This window comes from Eretmochelys imbricata, chromosome 14, assembly GCF_965152235.1.
Source record: "Eretmochelys imbricata isolate rEreImb1 chromosome 14, rEreImb1.hap1, whole genome shotgun sequence".
Classification (NCBI taxonomy): Eukaryota; Metazoa; Chordata; order Testudines; family Cheloniidae; genus Eretmochelys; species Eretmochelys imbricata.
The window spans coordinates 18,428,144-18,447,371 of NC_135585.1; the positions used below are offsets into that span (position 1 = coordinate 18,428,144).

The 19,228-nt window shown below is 51.2% G+C and overlaps 1 protein-coding gene across 3 annotated transcripts in view; it reads right to left on the minus strand.

The window, feature by feature from the left end:
- The window catches only part of SEPTIN9 (septin 9), a 144,622-nt gene that overhangs the window by 6,279 nt on the left and 119,115 nt on the right, over window positions 1-19,228 (minus strand). For all 3 annotated transcript variants that reach the window (XM_077833212.1, XM_077833215.1, XM_077833214.1), the window contains 3 exons: window positions 9,123-9,240; window positions 3,574-3,669; window positions 1,901-1,997 (listed from right to left, as the gene is read on the minus strand). In XM_077833212.1, coding sequence (XP_077689338.1) covers window positions 1,901-1,997; window positions 3,574-3,669; window positions 9,123-9,240 — 311 coding nt within the window. The remainder of the gene's footprint in view (window positions 1-1,900; window positions 1,998-3,573; window positions 3,670-9,122; window positions 9,241-19,228) is intronic.

Genomic DNA, 19,228 nt, shown 5'->3' on the forward strand with positions numbered 1-19,228 from the left:
GTGCTGAGAGGCGGCCTGTCTGCACAGACGCCCTCCCCCGCAAGCAGCCAAGCATTCGGTTTCAGGCTCCTGCAGCAATTGAGGAGACCGGCTTGGTGCATGGAGGGTTCCTTCCAGATGTAAGGCAGGGAGGGCCTGAGGAGCTGGACATGGCCATTTGTGGGCCCTTTCATGAAGCAGCAAGACTCAAAAAGGGCTGTGCACCCCCTGCAGGCACTGGTGGGATGGGCAGGAGAGAGGGGCCCGGGAAGAAGGGCCCTGCCCCCACTCAACTTGATCCCAGCATTTTCAGAGAGGCAAAAGATGTCACCACTCAGTATCCGTCACTCCCAGCCTCTGCGGATTAGGGAATGGGGATAGGTGGGTGGAGACTATTCCGTGGGGCAGAGAAAGTCGTACACCAGTCCCAACTGAGCACAGTGGCTACTGCGAGTGCAGTTGAATCCACTGAAGGTGACTTGCAAAAAAAAAAAAAAAAAAAAAAAAAGTCCTAAATTGGGGCTGTGCCCATTTTTGCTCCTTTGGACAGATAAAAGCTGCCAAATGGGAATGCCACCTCCTAACGGGCACAGTCTCCTCCTCAGCGATAGCAGACATGTCCAGTCTTTCCTGGAGAATCATTGGGAGGCAGCAGAGTTGGGTGTGGGGAGGTCTAGGACGTTGCAGAGATAGAGGGGGTGAATATGTAACAAAGGCCTGCTCTCTCCAGTGTATGTTGGCCCTTGTAGTTAAACAAGGGACAGCCCAACCCCCACAATAGCTCTCTTAGAATATCATCCTCTCCTCCCTGTTCTCTAGTCTTCAGGGCAGACCAGATGATTCTGATGGAAAATGCACACGGAATCCCCATCCCCTCACGCGCTCCCTTCCCGTCTTTCTCCATCAGAAAGCGGAAGTTTCAGGTCACCTTGGACTCCAGATTTCCAGGCTCAACTGCACCATCAATGACTGCAGGCTAGGGAAATGGAGATTTCTAGAGCCTGTTAAGAGAATCTCCACGCTTACATGGCACTCCCACAACCAGGCCCCTCCTTTGGGGCAGTTGTTGAACAAGAGAAAGATGCTGGCATCGGGGCAGAAGACAGGTGAGAAGGGAGACAACAGAAAGGAAAACAGCGGGAGCAGTGGAGGATCCTCCCCTCCTAGCCAGCGGTCAGGAGAACAATGAAAGGGCTCAGAAATGACCCTGCTCTCACCCTCATTCCCAAAGTGGGATGCGTAGGAAGGGGAGCTCTTGATCTGTATTACAGTAGCACCTTCACTGGCCTCTGCTGAGATCAGGCTCCATTGTGCTAGGCATGTACACACTAAGACACTGCCTGCTCCAATGAGCTTACAGTCTAAACAGACAAGACAGAGAAAGCGGGAAGAGGGGAGACAGGTTCCGCAAGTGGCAGTGGCTTGCTCAAGGTCACAGCAGCTCAGTGGCAGAGCGAGAAACAGAACCCAGGTCTCCTGGACTCGAGCCTGGTGCCCTAACCGCTGGACCATACTGCCTTCCTTATGACCACTTATCAAACACCAGTGCTTCCCCATCAACAGCAGCCGTGTAATCTCCTCTGTAGGGCCCCAACACCATATTGGAGGGAACCTCACACGTGTCTGCTTCTCTGCAGATGGAGAGCTGCCGGAGCAATTTCACACAGGCTGCTCTGGGATGAGACCCCCAGCTCCGGGATGCTTGGCCTGGGCTCTGCCGTGCCATGAGGCTTTCAAGAGCCACTCCCATCGCAAACACGAGAGCAGGGTCCAGTTCTGTTCTGTAAAGGGCAGTGGTGGGTGCTCTATCCACATATTGCACATGCTTCCAATTACCGCCTTTTGACTTCCCCTTCAAACACTGCAGAAAACAGACAAGGGGGGCGGGGGTGTGTGTGTGGCAAACAACGACAGCCCCTACCTTCAATGGTGCCCCACTTTGTTTTCCTTCCAAGAATTCTTCTCCCGTTAACCTGGTATTCCTGGTCACTGCCCACCACTGCAAACGGAATCATTTCCTGGAGGGACAGAGCATAGCGCACAGGTTAATGGCTTCATCCTGGAAGCCAGCAGGTAAACCAACTGGGCGGAGTTGCCTTGGGTAGGATAATCCACAGCCAGCTCAGCAGGCAAAGCAGTTATAGTACATGTCTAAGAGCTCTGGTCTCTGGGCTGTGGGTCTAGCCTCCGGAGAAATCTGCAGAGGAGATTTTTTACTGAAGAGTTTCACAGGAACATCTCCATAGGCTCGACTTGTCTGTTTCCACTGCACTTTAATGGGGGCGATGCATCTTCAGCCCAGCAACGGAGGCTAGATACATCACCGCTGCCATGTGTGGGGCCAACCTGACCACAGCTGCTCTCCCAAGAAGGGACAGGCTTCCTCGGCTTCCCTTTGGGAGACTGGTGGTAGCTCTCTGAAACACGGCAGGCAGACAGGACTAAAAATAGGGGATTGGGGGCTTTCAAAAACCAAAGCGAGGGGATGCATCACCTCAGCGAGTGCTGGGAAGGGCCTCACACATAGCTCTGTGAATGCTGTGAGCACCATTTGTTGCAGCACCCACTGCTGCTCCAATCGCAGACACCAATAAAAATCTGCGAATGCGTCTCTATCCTGGCCACTCCCTTCCAATCGTGCCCCTCTCTGCTATCTCTTACTATTTAAAACCTCCAATCAATAGTGCTGCCAGAGGGAAATGCTCTTCAGAGAACAGGATGCCTCCACCCAGAGCGCAGCAGGAAAAGGGCATCACCTGCACATGGCTTGGCAACAGTGCAGTGCAACAGTGCGGAGGGGCTCCCCTGCCCACTTGTTAAGGGCTGCTGAGGGAGAATCTGCTGAGGGAGGAAGCTGCAGCGACACCTCAAAGGGCAGGAGGGCTTGAAAGAGTGGCAGAAAGATGACACTAGCCTATCACTAATGGCTGATTGGCTGCCCCACTGCCAGCCGTCACACCTCGGAGTCAGAAAATACCAGTGGGTGGCAAAGGGCTGGGAAACGTTCTCATTCAGAGCCCTCCTCTTCCTAGCCTAGCTCCCCAGCCTGGCTTTGCCCCCAGGGCCCTTGTTGGGCAAATACTGTGGTCCAGCATGTCACATTTAGGGAGCCAGACTCTAACAGCCAGGCCAGTTCTCAATGAGCCGTCTGGAAACAAGTCACAGCCCCAGCCGCAGGAAGCCTTCGCTTGCTCCTCTGAGTGCAGCAACAGCCAACATTCCCCAAGGCCCAGACGAACAGCGTCAGGGACACAACACAGGAAGGAAGGCCACTCTACCTACTTTCCTATCCCTGTGGGAAGGAAGTGCAACAAACACCCAGCCAGCCTGCTGCCAGGAGGATGGGGCTCAGCATCCCAGGCTATGGCTGAAATCAGGCAATTCTCATGACCTGGGGAGCAAATCTCCCACCCACTCTTTCTATATTGTCTCCAGTCTCTGTGCACAAACTGGGGTATAGTGCCCCAGCCTTGGAAAGGAAATACAGGCACTTTGCTGAACCTCCCAAAATCTTCACAAGCCTTTGGAGCCGTAAGGCCCAGCCCGAAGAGCTCTGGGCCACAGTGCTACAGGACAAAAGCACCATCCACTCACTCTGAATTTCTCATTCACAAGCCGGTCCTCAGAGTCTTCGTCAAACTCCTTCTGGGGATACACGTCGATGTCATTGGAGAGCAGGTCGGCCGTGATCTGAAGAAGACGGACATGGAAAGGACACCATGTTAGACTCCGTGACCACGGCTGCTGCCTTTCAGCCTCCCGGCAGCATAGCAAGGCTGCACCCTGCGCAATACTGAACAACTCGAAGCCCTTTCCAGCTTGGAACTAGCCAGGTAACCTTGCGTCCCCTCCCCCCCTTACTGCTCAGCGAAGGATGCGAGTTTTAGTGCTAAATATCCACCCAGCCTGAAGTGCAGCCCAGGAAGTGCTAGAAGATCCTCTCTCCATCACCCCAACACCCCTAGGACAGCGTCCATCTCTGAGCGGAGCAGAAGGCCACACAGATCAAGAAGAAGCATTGCAAGCTGGACCCCGCCTTCACATTAAAAAGACAAAGGGTAGTGACAGCCTGCACCATGGGCAGCAAGTCAGGGCGACTGTGCACCTCCCAGGCACACGCTCCTGAGACTTGGAGGTGGGCAAGTTTGGGTGCTCCAGAGTAAGCTAGCAAGTCACTTTCTGGTATTTGTGTCTTGCTCACATTCCCTGGAAGAGGAACCCCAGATCTGGTGCTGCATATCCTGAGAGGGGTCACGTGGGGGCAGGAACACCCAGCTTGTTATACCAATAAAATAAAAACCAGCAGGATCTTATTAAAGAGAAAAAGGCAAAATACCACATTTATTGTGACTACAGAAAGAATCATAGTAAGCAGTTAGTTATAGCTATAACATTCCATTCAATCTCATATTTATTCACACATTCATTCATACAAACACACACACACACAGGTTCTGCAAGGTTGTTATCATAGTTACCAGCCTTAGAGTTGCTCATGCCAAGCCACTGGCCAGGTGGCCTGGACATGAGGAGGGAGCAGGGCCTTGTCAGATGCTCATCTGATGCTCCTGGAAGTTGGTTTGCAGAATCAGACCCCAAAGTTCTCACTTTTTAGAGTCTATTTTTATAGGCATTTCTTCCTATGCCTGTCTATGGGAATTGCTTCATCATGCTGTTGCTGAATCAATCAGCAGATAGCACATTCCTGACGGCTCCAAGATGTTATCTTGTTCTTTGGTTCTCCCATTCTTGAGGCTGTTGGGTGGATTCCAGTCTGCCCTCCGGGGGGGGTCCTCTGGTTATTTCCACTTGACGCCTTCTTCAGCCGATGGACACTGGATTCTTAGGCTGGCACCTCCCTGATCATTCAGTTATTATCCACACCAAGCATCCATCCACATACATCCTTTATCTCTATTTTAATCACAATTGTTAATACAACAAAAGGGCGGGGAGCCTCTGGGTGCTGTTTCTGTTGTTAGAGTATTGCTTTGAGTCTCTCTCTCTGTGAATTGCTTTGAGAACAGACTCTGTCTTAGAATGTACTAACACAATTAGCAGCTTGCAAGTTTCACACATAGAGGGAGAGAAACAGTACCAAAAACCAAGACACCTCTTAATTAGTAATACCCTGGAATTTAAACTCTGGGGAATCAAACTCAGTTGTGATTTTAATACAGAACTTCTTTAATATGATCCAACAAGCTCAGCGAACTGTAGATGCACGAACTTGCTCTTTCTACCCCTTCAGATAGGCGCTGCAGCTGGCCATGAATGAGAACAGTGCACCTCTGTCCAGCCTGACACCGTGGGGAGAAAACCATGGTGCTCAATGGCATTGGCCACTGCAACAGCGGTCATTTTGGAGGATACCTGGCAAACCAAGCCCGCAGCTTCCAGAGCTGAAGGCATGAGCTAAAGCTGCAGGCTCTTGAGGGTTGTGTTCAGGAGCTGGGCAGCGTAACAGACTCCCATCCTCTGGGGATCGAGCTCAGAGGAAGACAGACACACACTGATCAGTGAGTTATGCCACCATGGACCCCGCACAGGATAACACCACAGGAAAGAGGCACCCCGCGCCGAGAAGCACAGTGGAGCAGTGACACCCAAGCCCCAGGAGCTGAAGAGCCTGGAATGGGGTCTCGGAAACCTATTTCAGTTGCAAACAAACCATCTGCCAGGAGACTTGCTCTGAGGGAGCCTCACTTTGCAGCCTGGGATCTGCTATGTGTCTGAGACAACACCAAAAGGTTCTCCCCTGTTAGACACCGGGCTAATCCTCCGCCACCTACTCAGCCACTCCCTCCCCCAGATCCATGGGCTTGAGGTGGAGGGGTGGCTCATGCTCCCCTTGGCACACCATACACTGCTCCTCACTGCCTTAAGCAGACAGTAGCACTGGGTTGTTCAACAGTGATGTCATTCCCTCCTCCACACCAGGCCTAAAGGGCAGAGCATCCTACCCAGATAGGGGGATGGTCTGTTAGTCCAGATCGGTGTCGGTTTTAATGCAAGCACCAGCACTGCACCATTCAGCCGGGAAGAAGGGCAGATTTTCAGCTCCCGAATCCAACCGGACATCAGTGTCAGGGATCTTCAAGCTCCCGAATCCTGTAATGTGCACGGAATTAGCAACCCTGACACCAAGGGACGTGTGCAGGCCCACACTCCCCAGTGCGGTGAACATCTCGCTGTGGTGCATGCATTAGACACGCACTGATACCAGGTTCCTGGAGGAAGATTCGGGTGCCATCAGCACCAGAACGCACCTGTGCCGTTTGTCTTGAAGAAAACTCACGTTTGAATCCAAGTCTGAATGGTGACAGTGCCATGAGGCTGACACTGGCTCTAGACCAGCCCTGCATTTGAGGGGAAGTGAACCCCCTCTCCCAAGCCAGAAACATCCACTCTGACAAACTTCCCCACCTGAGAGCACACTCCGTTCTTGTGGGCGGGGGAGTCACGTAACACCAGCAAAGACATGCTGCGGTTTCAGGAGCAGGCTTGGCTTTAATGTGGGAAGGAACAACTGTGCAGGTCTTTGGACTCCACTTTGGTGCAAGTTAACAGAGCACTGGCATAAATCTGGAATAATGCCACCCAGCCCAGGGGAATTATCCCAACTTAAGAGAGAACAGAATCTGGACCTACTGAGATCTGAGTGGGGACAAGACAGCTACTGGTGGTTAATGCTCCATCACCACTAAGCTACAACGGACCAGAAAGCAGAGTTTAAAGGCAGTTCCAGCTAAATCACCTTCCAATATACTATGGCCACCTAATGCAGATGAGGCCATTGCATATTACAGCTGTGCACGTGTGTATAGATCTGGAGAGAGAGAGAGACACACACGCCTAACCACTATTGCCAGAGCCATATCGGACCACTGGGGGGGCCAGATCCTCAGCTGGTGTAAAACAGCCCTGCTCCACTGTCTCCTGATTTACATCAGCTGAGGATCCAGAGCTGCTGGCTGGTTCCGTTGGAGCCCGTTGAGGAAGGGGTGCAAGGTGTCCAGTCTCACATGGCGCATAGACCAACTTAGTTACATTTTTCACTTCCCTTTGGGAAGGATTTTAAGAGTCTGGTTATAATCAAAAATGTAACTCAATAAAAAGAAGGAACTTCTTACCCCGCCTTCCTGCTATCATGGGCCAGTGCTGCTCAGAGACACCTCTGCCACCCAATTAGAGTGAATAGTGTGGTACAGGGCTGAAACAGCGGAGGGGAAAATTTGCTGAGTCTTCCAGTTCTATCTGTTCCTGCTTCCCTGACAAATCCAAGTTTAGTCCATTAACTGCAAAGCCAATACGGCACCAGGAGAGCCAGCTGGATTCTATTGCGCCTGACGCGTCAACAACATTGTCAGCTCAGTTCCGAGCTCAGCTTTTATTGCCAAGGATGATATCTGAGGCACAGGGGGCCAAGCTGGATTTTCAGATTCCAGACTGACTCTAGCTCCAGCAGCTAGGCAGACGGAGAGGGAGCGACACATACGCGTGCACGAGCTTTGTAACTTCTGAACTGAGCAAACGGCATGTGGAAAAGTCATCAGGAAAGACCAGACTACGGCAGGCTAGACCGTCGGTCGTTACAACCCTTCCCCTGACTGCAACAGCTCCTCACTTGTCCCCGAGAGCACGGGATGCTGATAACACGCAGCCTGGGCTGGGCCACAAGATTTGGCTCCATTTCCAGAACTTTGCTTGGCCCTCTGTAGAATGGATTCAGCTGTGAAATTTGGATTCAACCCCCACTCCCGGTCAGACTGCTGGTTTCAATTCATGGCCCTCGCTCCCATGGATGGGACAAGAGGATGCTCAAGCCAGCTCTGAACCCCAGCCGGTGGATGATGTTCAGTGAGCAGGGCAGCTCCTCCCCTTCCGCAGCGATGGTTTGAGTAAGACTACAGCCAGGCAGGCTTCAGAGCCCTGTAGCCTCTCTCCACAACCCACAGCATCCCCTGGTGACCTGGATATGACAATCTGTGCTCTCCCCACCACCCCGAGAGTCCCTCCCCAGGCAGAATGTTAGCAAACCCTGTCCGCATAGCCTTGCTATATTGCCCAAGGTAAGAATGGGCTGAAATCAAACTGGGAATCTCTTTGCTTCTGTTGCTCCAAGTCAGATGCTTATGGAGACATTTGAACATGTGGATTTAGCTGTGCTTCATATTTTCCTTCACTACCTTGAGCCTGGATTTACAACGAACCCTTTCACCTCAAGCTATTTGCTACCACATGCAAAGCCTCCCTCTCCGCTGGGCTCTTATGGGTTAATACTGGATTAGAGGACCAGGACATCCTGAAGTCAGCCGGACAACCCTGAGACCCCTTTCCCTGCCATTTACCTGACTCCACCCCCTGCCCGTTTCCTTCCTGCGTCAGCCTCGCTGCATTCCGCGGGGGTATTTATGGAACGCTGGCTGAGCTATTGGGTTGGCAAAACCCAGGCTATTCATGCTCAGAATGGCAATTCAGACTCGAGAAGCAGCAATCCAAGAGGCGACTGGTGGCTTGCTTATTTCTGCAGTGCATGCTGAGACCATCACGCCTGCAGCAAAATCGTTGGTCATATTATTGGATTTATAGCCCTTTGAAAGCCAAAGCAAAGCAGCGGCACCACAAGGAAACAGCACGCTTGGCTGTAGACTGAGACAGCCTCTTATGGGCTCCCCACCTCACCAACCTCCAGCTGATGCAATCAAGGGAACTGCACGGTTTGCTTCCCCCGTCAATCTCAAAGCGGACCTCAGCATGCATACATTTTGGCCTGGATTCTGTATCATTGCAGGATGCTGTGCAGTAATATGAGCTCCCCAAAAAGGGCTTAGAGGCTCGACATACAGCAGGACCGGCCTCCTAAAAACCATAAAAACAGCCTGGGGGGAAAAAATAAAACAGCCATGCAGAGGGAGACCAAGAGCTTGAAATCCATTGTGAGCTGACAGAGATCCAAGAGAAACACAAGGAACTGTTTGGAGGCGAAGGCCCTTCCTCCTGCCACATGGGATCACTCAGAGCTGCAGCCTAAGGAATGCTCTGGGCTCCAGGCCAGCCCTTAGGCTTTGCAGCCCTGCAGGGGGCGGTGGGGAAGGGAGGGAGAAGAAGTGCCGGCTGGGGAGTGGCTGCCATCCCCTTACCCTTTTTTTGAAGTAGTCTCTCTCCTCCAGCGTTAACGTGTCGGCTTTGGCGATGACTGGCACGATGTTAACCACTTTGCTCAGGCGTCTCATGAATTCGATGTCTAGCGGTCGGAGGCTAAAAGCACAGCAGAGAAGAAAGGGAATCAGACTTCAACAGTAGCGACGTAGGGGTTGTTTCAGGGGGAGAATCCCCAGCTCAGAAAGGGTATTTAGAGCCTAGGGAAGCGGGGGAGTAATTTTGTAATGCTGGAGAACATCCCTCTCTAATCAACATTTTCTTAAAAGCATGAGAGGGGATAGAGACAGACACATGCTTTGTGGACACAAATACCGAAACATGCCAGGTTCCATTTTCCAAGTGCCCTGCAATCATTTATTAACCCTCCACACTCTGTGAAGGAGGAGAGGATTTTTATCTTCATGGGGATTCTCAGCCACAGAGGATTTTAAGGAACTTGTCACGGCTACACAAGTCTCTCGCAGAGCCAGGATCAGCACTCAGGCATTCCTGGCTGGGCTCGGTCTGCTAAGCCATCCTGCCTTCCTTGTGCAATGGAACTGGACAGTTTAAGGGTGACCCATTGTATAAAACTTTGCCCATCCTGGCACCTGATCAGAATGAAGTGGAATCATGACCCTTTCCCCTCCCCCCCCATTCCCCACCCCTGCGCGCAGAGTAACTGGCCTATGGACCACACGCTTTGTACTGACCCCTCTGCACAGGGGTGAATTTCACCCAAAACGACAGATCTGTCAGTGCAGATAAAAAGTATGACTTGGTTAATGCCCACACTGAGCAGTAGCAGTGGAACAGATTACTCTACTTCCACAGCGGGGTTAGAGAGGACATGAAGCATGAAGGGAAAAACAGATGCCCCAAAGCTACAAGGAATTCACAACCCAAATGATTGTCCTTCTTAAGTTCCCAGCCAGAAGGCTGTCTAAAACCAAGAGTGGCCTCAAGTCTCGTTAACAGCTGGCCAGCAGCTTAAGGGAGCCAACTCCATCCACCCGAGCAAACTGCTGGAACACAAGGCCAGGATTGTTTCTTTTGGCCCAGATGCTGCTGGGGTCCAGAACACTCCTGCCCCTTGCGAAGAACAAACACAATTTGGGTATCTAGATTTGCAGCTAGTTGTGTTGGCCTGAGTGAGGCACGATCCCCCTGCCCACTCCAACTACCTCATCAGGCAGCCAGACATGATGCCAGGGAGATAAGCCATTGCCATGGGGCTGAGAGGCCCCAGCCAGCTTGGGAAGCAGAGTGGTAAGAAGAACAAGCTACTGTAAAGAAGCGAGTGCAGTGTCATGTATACTGCCTGGATACAGGGACACTTTACGAGCACTGAAGCCCCTTGGGTGAGGGAAATCCCAAGGAATCTGCCTGCTTGAAACTGGCCAGAGTACGCCAGGGTAGAAGTGGAGGCAGGGAGTATGAGGAAAGGGTGCAGCCAGGTCAGTGCTGGAGCCAAAGGGCGAACACTAAATTAATGCAACTTCATATGAATCAATCCTTGCCTCATTGTCCTGCCTCACAGATGGGGGTGCATTTATCCCCAATGTACAGTGGGGGAAACTGAGGCACGGAGCGGCCAACATGTCTTGCCCAAGGCCATACAGCAACTTAGTGGCAGAACTGGGTCTACACACCAGCTCTCCTAAACCCCAGTCCTATTCTGTAAACTGGGAGACTGGCACCTCTGTACTCACGGAAGGAGACAATATTGGCAACTCAAAGCCTTTCACCTCCCAGGCAGGCAATTCCACTTCCCGCTTGGAAGCCAGGCTAGCTAGCCACTGCCTTTCACAACTGGGATTGCCACAAAGCTTTGTAGCAATCTCAGTTGTGAAAGGCAGGAGTTAGCTTTGAGTTGCGAACATTGTCTCATTCAGATGCCTTGTGGCCAGTGCAAGGCTAGAATTCCTTTTCTACATTCAGCTGGCCACGGTGCAGCTGTGGCCACAACGCATGGAGGACATGGAGAGATTCAACACAAGAGAGGTTGTGGTCTCTCTACTGCACAGAGAGCAGCGGGAGTGGGGCAAACACACCAAAAAGCCTAGAGATCACATCATTAGCATTAGGGAGAGCAAGGTCCTAATACAAACTCTGCAGTCACAGATTGCCCTGAGCTCCAGGAAAGCAAGAAATTAGTTTGGCTTTGGAAAGGAAACCCCCAAGGACACATCTGAACAGCCTGCTGTTGGAGAGTGCTGTTTGGAACTCTGCAGAATACATTTGCCAACCTCCCTGGGAAGCATCACTCTTATGTTTCCCTCCCCAAGGACTTCTTTCCCTCCCATTCTCCTTGCAATTTTTCAAACAGCTTTTCCCCTTTAAAAGTCTCTCCCCCCGTTGACAGCATGTTCCTGCCTCTTTCATCAGCTTTTGTTTTAGGTGGAAGATGGGGATGTGTATGTGGCCAATGCAGATTGAGTCGCAATCAGAAGTACGTTGGAATTTTAACTCTGATTTAAAAGTCGGAGCCCAGTTATCAAGCCTGCCTTGGTCCACTGAGCCGTAGGGGGCCGGAGTGCCCTTTGTTACTCTAACAGCAGCGTGCCACGCCACACCTAGCCCACATCCCCATCTGCACCCAGCTCCGACATCAGCCAGCTGCACAGCTTTGGATCTGCTGGCATCTACGCACCATGCTTAGCCCATCCCAGTGGGGTTTGGTGACTGGGCAACAGCAGTGCATCTCCTCTTGGTGCTGAGGTATTCTTAAAGGCCAAGACCAGTCATGAAGTCTCCTATGTACAATATACGAGATTGTGCACACTTAATACTGGGGTGAGGAGGCAGAGGAGGTGCTCTTGAGTGAGCCCACACAGCTGCAAGATTACGATCGTCTCCCTCCCCATAACACCAGCCCACTCTGACTCAGTCACTGATGCTTTTCCCTCTAGCTCAGCAGTGCAGCAATGCTCCTGTACAGCAATAGGGGGCACTGCTATCTTTCGTACAAGCCCTAAAACAGAGGTCCCAATCCTTTCTGATCTTAAGGGTCTTACAGCATTAAGAGCCCCACACACCTTTCAATCTGTAGGGTCCTTCCAGTGACTGGTTTCCCCTCGATGCTCTAACTAGACAAACAACACAGCTGCAACACCAGCATCTCTCCAGAGAGAGGTACAGGCAGACTTGGGACATAGAGAGATACAGAAAAGCTGCTCCAAATGGCAAGAGTTGCCCAGAAGGTGGCTCTTGCACTAACAATGGTGAGATGGTGTGAAAGACCAGAGGAGAGGCTGGAGGAGCAGAAATGCAAGCCAATAAGGCAGGCTGCACTGCTCCCAGCATTCACCCAGTGTGGTCTTTGAAAAGAAGGCCCTGAGTCTATCAGAAGATTTTTACCCCATCATAGCAGACGAATTCCAATTCAATCCCCCTGCACTGAAGTTTCAGTTCAATAGGGTATTCGTCTCCACTTCCTGCCCTACACAGATGCAACATTGCAGCAGAGGACTCGCTCCAGAAGTGGCTGCATTTCAGTGGTGGGCGTAAGAATTCTCATGCTGATTGTAACACTCGTTGGGAGGAAAGGCATCTATGGGTCTAATTCTCTGCAGCTCCACTGAGCAGAGGATTTGGCCCATAGTGACCATTCTAAAACCCCATTAACTGAATCTACTGGCAGCGGCTTCTGCTTTCTCACAAGCTGGGGTGTGAACCTGTACGTCAGTGAGGAGGCTTTTGACTGAAGGGTCAGCAGCAGGACTCAGGGATGCAAACTCTTCTCTACTATCAGCCAGGTCCCCTGTCTGACCTCAGTAGACCTAGGGCATCCATGAAGCCGTAACCCCCCCACTCCCCCACCTTCCCCCATAGTAAGACACTGTCAGAGGAGACCAAACAGAGTAAGGCTTTGTGCACTGTGGGGCCCTGTGCTTTCCCAGAGTCCCCAAGGCAGAGCTTCCTGGCATCTTGCTGAGCTCTTTCCTCTGACTGCTAGAGAACCGAGGTCAGCAGACTTTCCCAAACAGCAGTTCTTCCTACACCACTGCAGCGAGCAGCATTCCAGCTTCGAGGCTTGATACCAGGACAGGGCATGGGACAGCCAGGCTGGCTGCTGGAGATTTACACTTTGACCCAGCTCCCTGTTAGTAGCAGAGCAAACAGGGCGAGCTCTGAGCCTAGAGGCAGCAGGGCCCAGTAATAAGATAGACGATCCAGGTCTTTTGAAGCCAAACTCCAGCTCTGCCACCGACACAATTTAAAGGTGTGTGGTCTTAGACACGGTATAACCTCTGTCTCAGTCCCCTCACCTTTAATGTGGGGAACACTTCCCTCCCTCCCTCCCACACAGGGTGTTAGAAAGCTTGATTGGCCGCCTTTATAAAGTGCTTTGAAAATGCTATTACTCTCCTATCAAATGAAAGTCACAGGGATTAAACAAATAGAGCTCTAGAGAAGTAACTGAACTTCACAGAGAGCAAATAATTTTTCTTTATGCTTTTTGGACCATCCTATACAATTTGCCACTACATTCTATTGGACAGTTTAAAAAGAACTCTATAGAAAAATACCATTTTCTATTCAGTTTCGTGGGACTTTCCCCAAAGGAGGCCCTGTAACTGGAAGTCTAGCCAGGAAAGCTCTAGCTCTAGACTAAGTTACAAATATTAAAGCAGATGAAAATTCATTGGCTCAATGCACCTGAGAAGTCACTAGCACTGGGAGCTGGCTTACGCACAAATTAACCCTTTCATAGATATTACATGCACTATAGACATGGCCACTGTAGTAGCAGTGGGAAGAGATGGCTTACTCTAGTCTCAGGTAGTCCATCCCCAGCTCCCTATTGCAAGGAGCAAAGCAGCTGATTCTTGAACCTAAGGAAGACCATTTTGGTTCTCACATTAACTTTTTCACTTCTGAATAAAGCATGCAAGAAAAGATGGATGATCACAGTACAAAAACATGCAGGATCTCTTGTGATCAGTGGTGTGTTCCAGAGTCATAAGCTGGCAGTGGGTGCAGTTCACAAGAGGCAATTGATTATATTTTAACTCTTTTCCAGTATGATCTCTGGAAGGCCAGGTCTGTGACTGAATATGTACAAGAGAAACTGTTTTTGCCTAAGAGGCAAAGGGACCTCTAGGGAAAGAGGACAGGCCACAGCTGAGTGGAACTGTGGCAGGGGATTGTTCCACTGAGCTGAAATATACACACTGGGTGGCTATAAAACTTTGTCCTTCCTTTTTGTTCAGTGACCACTACTCAGCCCCACAAAGTTTGGGGGTGGGGGAGGGAATGGAGGGAATTACTGTGGGGGTTGTGTATGTCCCCTCCAAGTTATCTACACCAGGGCTTGCTAGCATAGGTGGGATCGGGCAGGAAAATTCCCTCTAAGCTGCGTGGCCACGCAGCAGGCTATCAAGGGCCATGCAGCCACAGGGGCCTGGAGAGGACAGAGGTAGGGGGTGGGCGGGGAACAAGTTGGGGCATACAGGGCTCTGGCAGGGAGAAGCACCTCTCCCCAGGACCAGAGCTGCCATGGTGAAAGAGGGCTGGGGGTAGTCCTCTCTCCCTGCCTCAGCCTTGTGGCAGCCTATACTCCAAACCCCTCATCCCCTACTAGAGCCCTCACCTCCGCACACCCCAACTCTCTGCCTTAGCCCTGAGCCTCCTCCCACACCCCAAACTTCTCATCCCCGGCCCCACCCCAGAGCCTGCATCCCCAGCCGTGAGCTCCCTCCCCACTTCGAACCCCTCTGCCCCACCCTGCCACACATCACCTCCATATTGGTGCACATAAAATTCATTCCGCACATGGATGTAAACAATTAGAAGGAACATTGTAGGGCAGACTCGGCTCTTGCTTGTTCCCTTAAAATGCAGTTAAGGAATAAAAGCCGCTGAGAGTACGAAACACAGAATATACCCTGTCAGTGGCGTCCCAGATCTAACTAGCAGCAAGGAATAAAATCTTCTGATTTGTACACTGAGCAAAACACCCGTGCGGAGTCACGCAGGGCTCCCCCCACCACCGCCAGTAAGGGTGCCTCTGCACAGAAGCTGGGAGGGTGCTTCCCGGCACAGGCAGTCAGACGCATGCCAGCTTTGCTCGAGCTAGTGTGCTACAAATAGCAACATGGCTGCTGTGGCATGGGCAGTGGCTTGGGCTAGATGCCTGAGCACAATCCCACCCCACCCCCTGGGGACATACTCGGGCAAGTAACTAGCAGAGCTAGTGTGGGTCTGCCTACGCATGCAGGAAGCAAGCTACATGTAGACATACCTAAGTGCGCAACAGGAAACTGCTGAGGCACAAACCAGAACTGAATCTAGCTCCCTCTCCAATAGCAGGGACACTAACAGGAGAGGAAACTGGACGGTGTCAGTACAGTGAGAAGCAGTGACTCCAACACACACAGGCTGCACAGCCGGTGAGTGAGAAAGTGCCGTATTTCACAGCCACTTTTCAGAGTCAAGCCACGCTTTCCAGACATCATGCAGAGCCTGCTGTGGAATTTATTGGGTGGTAAGTAGTTGGGGCTTTATGTCCATGGACAAAAGCCCCTGCCAGCATGTTACTTAGTCTTTGCAAACATCATTTTACCGGGGTCTTATGAGGAGGGCAGGGCACGCACTAGATTAGTTTCCTCTGCCCTGGACTCCTGACTGATGGGAGACAGAGCTGAGGATGTGTCGTTAGGAGATGGAAAAGGCATCAGCTGATTCACTCTCGGGTTCCACTCTACGGGAGGAATAGACAAACCTTTTACTCAAGGTCTACGGCAGAGTCTGAAATGGAACCAAGCAGTCTACTGGGTGAGGGCTATCATGGGATAGGACATCTCTGGCTCACAGACTGGAGTGCTGTATTCAGCAGTCTCGTAAAAGTCACTCAAGGATTCACCAGTCTCGGTGGGTTCTGAACGTATGTTAAATGTTTATGACGATGACAAAAAGAATGGCTCCAGAGGATCAGGTATTAATCCAAATGCAACTGGCACAGAAAGCAGAACCAACTCCAAGCCAGTCCCCATCTCCACAAGGCACTGCAGGTTAAACTAACCCCCTGCACACTGCTGGCTGCGGAAGCAGTCACATGCTGCCAAAGGGGTGCTAGGAGTCCTTGCTGTGCAGTTTGGGAAGGGAGGAAAAGAGTAATGCTCTGCCCTTGAGTCGTCAGGTCTGGAAAGCAGCAGGGCCGCTGCATCATTCCCCATCGTCAATGAAGCGGCAGAAGGCCCCTGAAAAGGACAATCTGAACAGTGCAGGACACTTGAGAATGACATGGGGATTAATTCCGCTACCACATTTTCTGTAACAGGTGCAAACGATTGACAGTAGTAAGATGTGTCCGTGAGAAAGGGGAGAGGGAGCTGGCTGCCAAGAAAAACTGGGATCCAAATTAAAAAGCAGGTTATGCAGGCAGAAGCATCCCAACAGGTTGAACCACCACACCCAGAGAGTTATCCCTTCTGGGGACACCTCTGGTGAGCATCATAAGAATGGCCATAGTGGGTCAGACCAATGGTCCATCTAGCCCAGTATCCTGTCTTCTGATAGTGGCCAATGCCAGGTGCTTCAGAGGGAATGAACAGAACAGGAATCATCAAGTGATCCGTCCCATTGGGATTTGTGTGATGTTGCCCCCAGTGGGGATCCACGGAGTCCAAAGGGATACCTGTCATTACCCGCTAAGGTGCCTCAAGTGATAGAAGCCTGAGGTTTGAGAGCAGAAGCACCAGGGTTCTAGTCCCGGTTCCCTCCACTTGTGGCATATTCAAGACAGCGGTAGTGTAACAGTGACAGACCCTGGTCATCGGCGGGCCGGATCGAACCTGGAACTCTGGAGCGAAACGCATGAGTCTCTACTGTATGAGCTAAAAGACACATGGCTTTTAGCTAAAGCTGCAGAGCAGACTCATTAATCTCTCTCTCAGTGGTCTCAGTGCCACTAGATGGGACAGAACACCATATCTAGAAGGTGTGTGGGTTACACTAGCATCTGCAACTCCCAGCTGTGTTAGAGATGCACAAAACCAGCATGAAGGGATGTGCCTTGCTTACATAAAACTATGGGAAGATGCCTCCCAGCTCACCACTCTCTGAAAAGGTTTATGGTCATTTCAAACAATACTCCACTCGACAGTGGGAAGAGAAAGTACCCCGTGCTAGCCCACAATCTCTGAGCATGGGGCAACTCATTAGGAGAGCAGGGGAGATTATGAAGGGCAGGAGGAAGTGGCAATGGCAATAAGAAATTAGATGTGAAACTAACCAGAGTGCGGCATCAGGAACTCAAATGCCACATGTTACAACTCCGAGAGAGCCAGCATTTCCCATCCACTCCCCAGTCCCATTAAAGGTCTTCCCTCCCCCCGAGCTGTAGTCTATGGCCTCAGTGCGTCCTGCTGTTCCCCAGCATATATGCATCCTCTGTCGGGAGGCGAAAGTCAGGAGCCAGATGTCCTCTTTGACACCTGGGCAGGAAACCGTGGCCCTAGGAGAAGCAACCTGAGACGGCAGCCAAGCGAGCGGGTTCTAACCCCCAGCTGGGGTATCAGGCTACATGCAGCCAAAGGCTATTGCAGGGGAAGGAGCCTGTTGCGTGCAGCGTGGTAATGAAGCCTCTCGAACTGCAGGGCCATTTTCTTATATTGGAAACACATGTTCTTTGGAGAGAGAGGAGAGAGGGAGGGAGGAAGAGGCGGGGGGGGGGGGGGGGGGAGGAAGCAGAGAATCAGACTTCCATGCAAACACTGCTACCCTGGGAGCAGCCGGGTGAGAGAAACCAGAACATGCCATTAGAGAGGCACAAGCAGAGGGATGAACGCCTAACATGTCAGTGCCCTCCCCCACACACACGACGGCCACACACAGAATGACGGCGCTTTCCCAGGGATGGGGGAGCGGGCTGTGGAATGGGTCATTTGCTCCACCTCAAGAGTTGCATTAGCAAACTCCTGCTGCTGGATGCACGGCCAGGTCAGTGGCACAGCCATAGTGCTAAGGGTTCAAGGGCATGCACGTGGTCACCCCTTCTAAAGCTCCAATGCTCCTTGCACACAAGCAGAGGGCTCAGAGCCTCCTTTTCTTCCTCTGCTGAAGAGTGGGATTTGCAAGGTCACCAGACCTAGAGTCTTCTCTAGAAAAGGTCTGATCATCCCGAGGCAGACAACTCCATTGGCTCCCTCTGCCCCTAACAGAAGGCTACAACAGACAAAGACTCCAGGCTCACGGCCCAATCAGACAATGCAAGGACCCCAGGGTCTTTGCAAACTGCACGTATGCAACCACCTCTGCTCTGTGCTAAGGTATGTGCAGGGCCGTTTACATAGACAAGGAATTTGCTCTCTAAAGCCAATGGAGAAGGGCACTCTAAGGTCTTGTCTACATGGGAAAGTTTCGTCAGTTACACAAGTATAGTTATACCTGTCTAACTTTCCATGCCGGGACAATTATTCTAGTCGAACAGTGCCTTTTTTCTTTTTTTTGGTTGAGTTGAAGCCCCTTCCCAAGTGACATATGTGAAACCAAAACAAGTCACTCATATCCAAACAAGAGTGTCCACGCAGGGGGTTAGACTAGTATAACTATATAGGTTTACCTTCATACCTTATTTATACAGAAGACAAGGCCAGATCTCGAGTGAAGAAAATGCCACAAACCAAATGAAAATTCTAGGTCCCGACACTTGGACACTTGCTTTTTAAAGGTGCCAAGGACAGAAATGAGGCTACATATGAAATAGGCCATGATCACTTCCAGGCTAAAAGCTCTATTTCTAAATACCCCCTTCAGGCTCAGTACCAACTTGTTCCATCTGCTCTATACTGCTCGGACAACTGGATCCTTGCTTAACAAAAACGGACAGCATGGTAGGGAGGCACTTTAAACGTTGGCAAACACATTACCATCAGATTCTAGCCACTACTCACAAGGACTCTTGGGATGCTACAGACTCCCTGGATTTTGGCTAACTGTTTGATTGGTCCTTGGGGGGGTGGGGGGGTGGGGGAGGAGAAGTGATACCTGCATATTTGTTCTACCTGTGCCTGGCTAGGACTGCTTTGTGTTAATACTAACAGCTATAGATGGGGAAGGAGCTAGCTATAAGCATTAGGAATTATGGCATTGATATGTT